This window comes from Oryzias melastigma, linkage group LG5 (genome assembly GCF_002922805.2).
Source record: "Oryzias melastigma strain HK-1 linkage group LG5, ASM292280v2, whole genome shotgun sequence".
Taxonomy (NCBI): domain Eukaryota; kingdom Metazoa; phylum Chordata; class Actinopteri; order Beloniformes; family Adrianichthyidae; genus Oryzias; species Oryzias melastigma.
In genome coordinates this window covers 13,246,845-13,255,569 of record NC_050516.1, presented here as the reverse complement: position 1 = coordinate 13,255,569, position 8,725 = coordinate 13,246,845, and the positions used below count along the sequence as shown (strand labels likewise).

Here is an 8,725-nt window from a genome sequence, read left to right as displayed (position 1 = left end):
CAGTTGTAGACGACTAGATCCAGAAATGTCTTCATTTTCCTCGTCCGAGCTGGTATCCGACTGAAAACTGCATGACTGGAAATCCGCAGTGCTGCTCTCCATTTTTGTTGAACTGGTAATGTTACAATGGGTGTGAGGAGCTGTCGGCTTGCAGGAAAGAGTGCATACAAAGGGATGATGGGAAATACGGGCAGGTTTATTCACGCCAACAGTTGCGGCAACTCAGAGGCAAATTTCTAATGAACTACTGCTACTCTGCAGAAACTATGTCCTATATATATTTTTTTCCTTTGATTTAAAAATGGCATAATCTTAATTAATTTGGCAATAGATTGCACTGCAACCGGAGTGGGACTTTAACGTTTTTTTTTTGTTGTTTCTTTTTTTTTTTTTTTTTTTTTTACATCAGCCATTTGCCAAAGTAAAAAACAAAGAAATATGATGTTTTATTTTTTGTAATTCATGTCCCAATTTTATTCTGATAATAAAAATCTGGATGACTTTTAAAAAATAAATTCAGATAAATTGTTTTTCAGTGACCAGCGATGCACACTAATTTCTTGCAGAGAATATTGGGAAAATATGGAACTGGACTTTCGAATTGTAGATTTGTAGATCTGCTGGTTTTCCAGAAACTCTGCCTAATCTGCTGGTGATTACCTTGGATCAGGTGTGTTTGGCCAATAAGGAGCTTCAATGGCAGGTTGGTTGGAAAACATGTAGGACACCAGCCTGTGGAAATTTAGACACAACTAGGACTTGGGTGATAAATCAATTTTATCGATAAATTCATATTTTTTGTCTAAAAGATTTATTCTTAGGAAAATCTGGATTTTACTTCCCGGCTTCCTGCTTTCCTGGGCGTCCATCGTTCAGGTGAGGTCAGCCCGCCTGTTTCTCACTACATGGAGATGTTATAATGGCAACTTGGAAAGATGAGCTTGTTCTCCTAACAGGAACAAGTTCTTCAGTTTTATGGAAACGGTTTGATTTTGTGACTTCGGACTTATGGCAACAAACCACACACTACAAAATCTGTTTAAAGGGTGATGCTAACAAAATTTGGAGTACAGTGAGTTTGTTTCAACACCTTCAAACAAGGACTGTCGAGTGAGAAAACAGTTACTCTTTACAATATGCTCAAGTTAGTGGCAGCTCACAAAACACCTGCCACATTGATTTAAAACATTGTACAACTTGAAGCTACACTTCATGTTCAGGCAAGCTTTAGAAGAAGATGTTGAAATAGAATAGGTTTTGGTAAATATAGTCTGCCATTTGTAATTTTTATTAAATAAAGTAAAAGTAGGAAGAAAAAAATCAATTAAAATTGGAAATTTGGTGTAAAAACAAAATCAGAGATTTTATTTTTGGTCCATATTGCCAGGTACTAGACACAACCTACGCTTTTGCCACCAGGCCAGGTTCCCTGCATTTTGGGTCCCAGTTTCTTGACACAGTGTTTCAGTTAATCCCAGATCATATCGAGCTGATTTTTTTTTTGTTTTTTAGTTACTGAGCACAGACTAATGCATCCTATCAAGGTTTAAAACTTAGATGGCAAAAAAAGTAAACCATAAGAAAAGCTCAAGGTTGTGACTGAGGAACATCCTCAACACCATTACCAGTTCCCTGATAGAGAAAAAAAGATCTAAAAAAAAAAAAAAAAATCTGGACTCTTTTGTATTGAGTAACCATGACAACAAAAAAGTTGTATCCATGTGGGAGCATCGTACGTTGCTTTTCAAAATCCTTACAAATACTAAAATGTATTCCTAGTTTGAATCCAGGACACATTAATGATGCTTGTTGAGGGAAAAACATAAGGAGTTTTAGATGGATGGATGGACAGATAAATAGACTTTGCTGCCTGTTCAGAGAACAGACATTCAGCAGAACGTTGTATACAAATAAAATAAATACAATAAAATTGACAAAAAAAATCAATAAATATATTAAAGCACATTATTGTTTTGGACAGGATTTTATTTGTCCTAAAAGCTGCTACATGAGGTTCAATGTTCAGATGTGTGCAGACATAGGTGACCTAATTGATGTATAACTTTATTTAAACTGATAACAGACAACAAAATATATCTAATACACCCCAGGTGCCTGAAGGTCATTCTTACCTGTTGCTGTGAGACTCTACAACCAAAGGAGCTCCCAGTGATCCCACTGGAAACCTGATAATTTGAGTCACTTTGCTCTAAACTCTAAAAATGTGGAATTTTTAATTATAATATATAGTGTTTTATCCACTAGTGCATTTTCCTTTTTTTATTTTTCTTGCACTATAAGTTTTTTTTTTTTTTTTTTGTAAATATGTGACACAATTAATCTGTAATGCTGCAACATTGGAATTTCCCCATTATGGAACAAATAAAGGATTATCTTATCTTAAATTCTGACGCCGCATTTTCAGACAAAATGCTTCAAATCGAAATATTGTAGCGCTGCTCACTGCTCAGGACAAATTCCACTGAAAATTGGCGAATTCTCAATCAAATCAGAGCATTTAGATTTAGTTTATCACAGCACATAATTTGTAAAGTGAAGGAGTAAGTTCATTTTCATAGAGACACTGCACTGCTCCTGTGAGTGATTGTTGCTGCACCTCTAAATCTGAAATATTATATATTACACACATTTTAAAGGCCTGGACTCTTTATATGTTATGTCTTATCTTCATCTGGAAGGTTCTATTATGTCAAAGTCCTGTAAGTGAAGGGAAAACAAGGTTCTGACCCACCTGCCTCCGATGAATAGAGAAGTAGTTTTGGGAGCCGCCATCGGTGTGGGGGTTGTCCATCAGGGCCAGGTCAGTCAGGGCGGTGCACCACTTGGTGGAGCCCTCCTTCTCAGCCTTCCTCCTCAACAGACGCACAGTCACATACGCTGTGTAGTAGTTCTTAAAGGTGATTTTCTCAATCTGCAAGAAAGATAGTCAAACTGACTTGTATTTGTAAAAGTACAAAGTTTGTAACATTTCCAAATCAGATCCATAAAAGTTTGAGATGAATGACGTGAAAACGATTTAAGATTTCAATGCTGCTTAACGGTGAGAGGAAGTGAGGTATTTTGATGTCATTTGCTGCATTTCAAAGCACTTTGTGTTGCATTTTGTGATATGAAAAGAAGGAACATCTTGTCCCACCAAAACATTCACATTTATAGTTACTGAAATGGATGATTGGCATTTACCTCTTGTCACGGAGGGGCTGAGGCGTTCGGATCCACGTGCAACCTTCTTTATTTTACGTGAATAATTGAAATGCAGTATCCCTGTAGGTGAAGACAGTGAGTCCGCATGGGGTAGGACAGAAGTGAGGTTACACCGAGGAGTGGGACGAGGGCAGGTTAAATAATGAGGGACTGATAGGTAACTGAAAACAGGTGAGGGAAGTTCCAGGTGAGGGGAGAGCTCCCTCTGGTGGCAGAGGGAGGGAAGCTCCAGGCTCATCCTGACAGAGCCCCCCCCCTACGAGCGGCTCCGGAAGCGAGGGGGGGACCCAGATGAAGCCGAGATGGTCGATTCGGTGGAGGGCCGGGTGGCCGGTGAGGCAGGTGCGGCGGCGGGCCGAGGGGCCGGACGAGGCAGGCGCCGCCGAGGGACCAGGCGAGGCAGGCGTTGTCGAGGGACCAGGCGAGGCAGGAGTCGCCGAGGGACCAGGCGAGGCAGGCGCAGCCGGGCCAGAGAACGGCCAGGAGGCCGACGGGGCAGGAGCAGTCGATCCGGAGGACAGCCAGGAGGCCGACGGGGTAGGAGCAGCCGATCCGGAGAACGGCCAGGAGACCGACGAGGCAGGAGCAGCCAATCCGGAGGACGGCCAGGAGGCCGACGAGGCAGGAGCAGCCAATCCGGAGAACGGTCAGGAGGCCGACGGGGCGGAGTCAGCCGAGCCGGAGGGCGGCCGGGAAGCCGACGGGACGGAGGCAGCCGACCCGGAGGGCGGCCAGGAAGCCGACGGGGCGGAGGCAGCCGATCCGGAGGGCAACCAGGAAGCCGACGGGGCGGAGGCAGCCGATCCGGAGGGCGGCCAAGAAGCCGACGGGGCGGAGGCAGCCGATCCGGAGAACGACCAGGGAGCCGCCGGGACGGGCGCAGCCGATCCGGAGAACGACCAGGGAGCCATCGGGGCAGGTGCAGCCGATCCGGAGGCCGGCCAGGGAGTCGATGGGACGGGCGCAGCCCATCCGGAGGACGACCAGGGAACCGATGGAGCAGGTGCAGCCGGTCCGGAAGACGGCCAGGGGGCCGACGGGGCAGGCGCGGCCGACCCGGAGTACGGCCAGGGGACCGACGGGGCAGGTGCAGCCGTTCCGGAAGACGGTCAGGGGACCGACGTGAGTCACTTGACGAGAGTCCAGAGGCGGTCGGCGAGGACACGGGAGCGGCCGGCGAGAGTTCAAAGGCGACCGGCGCAGAGCCAGTGGCGGCCGGCGAGGGCACGGAGGCGACCGACGAGAGTCCAGAAGCGGCCGGCGAGAGTCCAGAGGCGACCGGCGCAGAGACAGCGGCGGCCGGCGAGAACACGGATACGGCCGGCGAGAGCTCCAAGACGGCCGGCGAGGACACTGAGACGGCCGGCGAGGACACGGAGGCGGCCGGCGAGAGCTCCGAGGCGGCTGGCGAGGACACGAGAACGGCCGGCGAGGACACGTGAACGGCCGGCGAGGACACGAAGGCGGCCGGCGAGAGTCCAGATGCGGCCGGCGAGAGTCCGAAGGCGGCCGGCGAGAGTCCAGAGGCGGCCGGCGAGAGCCCGAAGGCGGCTGGCGAGAGCCCAAAGGCGGCTGGCGAGAGCCCGAAGGCGGCTGGCGAGAGCCCAGAGGCGGCTGGCGAGAGCCCAGAGGCAGCCGGCGAGGGCCCGAGGGCGGCCGGTGAGAGCCCAGAGGCAACCGGCGAGAGCCCGAAGGCGGCCGGTGAGAGCCCGGAGGCAACCGGCGAGAGCCCGGAGGCGGCCGGCGAGAGTCCGAAGGCGGCCGGCGAGAGTCCAGAGGCGGCCGGCGGGCAGACCGGGACGGCCGGCGGGCAGACAGGAACGACCGGCGGGCAGACAGGAACGACCGGCGGGCAGACAGGAACGACCGGCGGGCAGACAGGAACGGTCGGCGGGTAGACAGGAACGGCCGGCGGGTAGACAGGAACGGCCGGCGGGCAGACAGGAGGAGGCCAGCAGGTCTCAGGCGGCGGCGGATCCGGGACCACCAGCGGAGCTAGGCGTGATGCGTCCGGGACCACCAGCGGAGCAGGGCGTGATGCGTCCAGAACCACCAGCGGAGCGCGGCGGCGCCCTCTCTTCGGGGCCGGAGGAGAGGATGCGCGCGCCTCTGCGGCAGCCCTGGAACGCTCTGCCTCCTGGCAATAGCGCTCCAGGCGGGCCATGTCCCGCTCCACCGGATCCCAGAAGAGAAGCTCTTCCTCCGGGGCGTCCATGGCTTCCTCGACCTGGTTGCTGGATCCTGGTGTCGGTGTAACCTTCTTTATTTTACGTGAATAAATGAAATGCAGTATCCCTGTAGGTGAAGACAGTGAGTCCGCATGGGGTAGGACAGAAGTGAGGTTACACCGAGGAGTGGGACGAGGGCAGGTTAAATAATGAGGGACTGATAGGTAACTGAAAACAGGTGAGGGAAGTTCCAGGTGAGGGGAGAGCTCCCTCTGGTGGCAGAGGGAGGGAAGCTCCAGGCTCATCCTGACACCTCTTCAACGCCATGATTTACATTCTTTCAACTACTCTTCTCCGTTTATGTAATTAACCTAGTTCTAGTGGATTCTGAAGCAGAGAAGCAGCTTTGTGCTAATTTTCAACACTTTATGTTAAAAAAGCTTTGCATATCACATTTCTTTTTTTTTTGTTGTTTTTGTTTTTTTGTTTTGTTTTTTTAAGTTGGTAATTTAATGTCATTGTTTTTATTGGCTCTTATACTTTTATTTTATTTTTACATTTCTATTATATATGTAAGTCCTTTATCTTTTGCGTCTTTGCGGTAAATGGACCTTGAGTATAAAGTATCTAACACATTTCTCCACATCAGAATCTGCCAGTTCAAGTTGATCACATGAACGATAGGTCAAACAGCATTGTGTTATTTAAGTGTTGCTGGTGACATTTCAGATCTTAAAGGCTAAAATTAACATTTAACCAGGTCTGTTTGAGATGATTAAATGTATTTGTAGCACTAAAGAAATAAAATGCGTTAAATTGCAGTTCATTGTCTACTTCTATGATTTTAAAACACCTTAACAGGCCAATATGTTAAAGTGTATTGCATGCTGATGGCTTTACAATCATACTACTACTTCAGACTACAAGCAAAAAAAAAAAACTCTATTTTTTTTTAACTAATTAAGACAAATGCCTTTTTCAAACAACTTCGATCATCTTTTGATATTTGTAAAAGCTCTCCCAGTGGTCTTTTAATTATTTTCATGGCATTTTTAGTCAAAAACACAACTGTTGTTTTCTAGGACATAGTCTCTGCAGAGTGACAGTAGTTCATTAGAAATTTGCCTCTTGAGTTGTGGGCGGGACCATTGGCACAGAGCAACTCCACCCCACTCCCCCTCTTAGTGAAAAAGCAGAGCAGAGCAAGTATTGTATTTTTTTACCCAACAAATGTGTTTTTTTATAGCGTTTTATTGTTTGCTCCTAATTTACAATACTTTGAATAAAGACATTTCAACCTTAATTTTCCTAGAAAAATGCCACAAGTGCATGTTAAAACCACCAAAAACACAATTTTTGGTGTTCTTATTTTACATTGGACCAATATTTTCATGCATCATTCATTTTTAAAAAGTCATATAAATAAAGAACTATTTTTTATTAGTGTTATTATATTTTGCACAAAACAACAGGCCGAGAAGCTTATGAGTGTGAGGAATGAAGAAGCCTGGGGTCTATCAGGAGCTTTATCCTGAACTTTGAGAAAAACTGACATCCCCCACCCCGCCCCGCCCCCAAATCACAGATTAACATGAAAATGCTCCTTTTTGCTCAAATTGCTCCCAGCAGACGCCTTTGAAGCTCCCAGCTTTGACTTAATGAGTTGCTCTGCATTAAATATGTTTCGTAATTATAGCTAAATACTGAAAAGTAGGTCGGAGCCCAAAATGTCCAAAGCCTTTTCCTGCGGCAGGAATGCAGCTTCATATTTGTTTGTTGTTTTGTTTCAGGCAGGCTGAAGGAACATGCAGATAAAATGATGCAGGGAAAATATAAGAATAAGATTTAAAATATTCAGAACATCTGTGTGTTTAATGAATTCAAATTATGACTTAAGATTAATGTCTGCAGCTGCATCCACAAGTAAATATGCTCAATTTCTTTCAAACTGATTCATGATGATTAGAACAAGATTTATTTAGGAGTCTCTGAGTTGCTTTGTAAGCATAAATAATTATATTAATGTAAGCTAAGATTCTGCCTGCTTGCAATAAGATCAGTTTTGCTGGAGAAACTAAGTGATTAAAAGGTGAACACAAAACATTAGGGGCATTATAGGACATGAGTGAGGCACAAAAAGTCTGCATTTTCACAAAACTTCAAAAAAGTAACACAAAAAAATGACAAAAATTAATTGAGAAAAGAGAAATCCAGCAAAGTTTTTTTGTTCAAAAACAGCTGAATAACAAACAATTTTGTTGTATTTATGAAAAATTAGAGAGCCAATAGTTATCTTGTGCTGTGGTGGTATAAAGCAGGGGTCTCCAAACCTTTTCTTGTGAGGCTCACATAACGGTTTTCTTCTCTATTGTAGGCCGAGGTTAATTTGTACGCTAACAGAGAAAGTGTAACAATCGCAGCGTAAAAGCCCCACATAACCAAATTTTAAATAATTCTTTTATATAATCTTCACAAAATAATAAACTTAAAACATTTTAAAAACTAAACCAATAGTCTATCCTCTCCTGTCATAGTTCAGACTGCAGAAGGGTGGAATAAAAAGTTATGTTCTATGTGCAGATTGAGAAACAAAAAAAAAAAAAAAAAAGAAATCATGGGTCTCATATAATGTTTGGGGGCCGGATCTGGCCCGTGGGCTGTAGTTTGGGTACCCCTGATATAAAGCTATGTTCACACCACCTGCGCAACTGATGAAAAGTCTATGTAAACATGTGTTTGGGCCTTCTGAGGTCAAGTTTCTATAACTGCTATTATGCTCTACGTGGAAAACAAAAAATATGTTGAGAGATAACCATTCAGAACTTGGACCAATTGGGCACTCAGATTTGGTAATGATGTATGGACCCCCCCCCCTTTAATTTACGGAAGTCCCAACTTTTTGAAAATTGATCATGTAGGAGAAATTATTAACTGTGATTTGTGCCCGGCCGGAATTATATGAAGTATGTCATGTACTGGAAGAGAGCTGGGGAAGAAAAAACCCAGAGCAACACAAGATTTTCACCAATTTGTCAACAAGTCTCTTCCCACTGTAGGTGGCAGACATGCCCTATTGAAGAGTAGAAAAAGAAAAATGATCCCCTCCTTTCTTGTTAAGTTCAAATGCAAATGAACATCGAGGGTTTTTGATTTAGGACATTTTAGAATTTTCCTTTGGCTTCAAACTTTAGCTTCTGATATTTCTTAGTCTAGAAATTTTGTTTTTTATCTCAAAAGATTGGAGTTTTGTCCAGATTGTAATGTTTGGGATTCTCTGAAATAATGACATGCTGTAAAAGCATGCAGCCTTTCCTTTTTTTTTACACATCCAG

General features: G+C 45.1%; 1 protein-coding gene across 1 annotated transcript in view; it reads right to left on the bottom strand.

Annotated features, from left to right (window-relative positions):
* nicn1 (nicolin 1) overlaps positions 1–8,725 on the bottom strand; it is a 16,796-nt gene that overhangs the window by 6,091 nt on the left and 1,980 nt on the right. Inside the window, exon 3 of the mRNA XM_024271231.2 lies at positions 2,753–2,932. Within this exon, the coding sequence (XP_024126999.1) occupies positions 2,753–2,932 (180 nt within the window). The remainder of the gene's footprint in view (positions 1–2,752; positions 2,933–8,725) is intronic.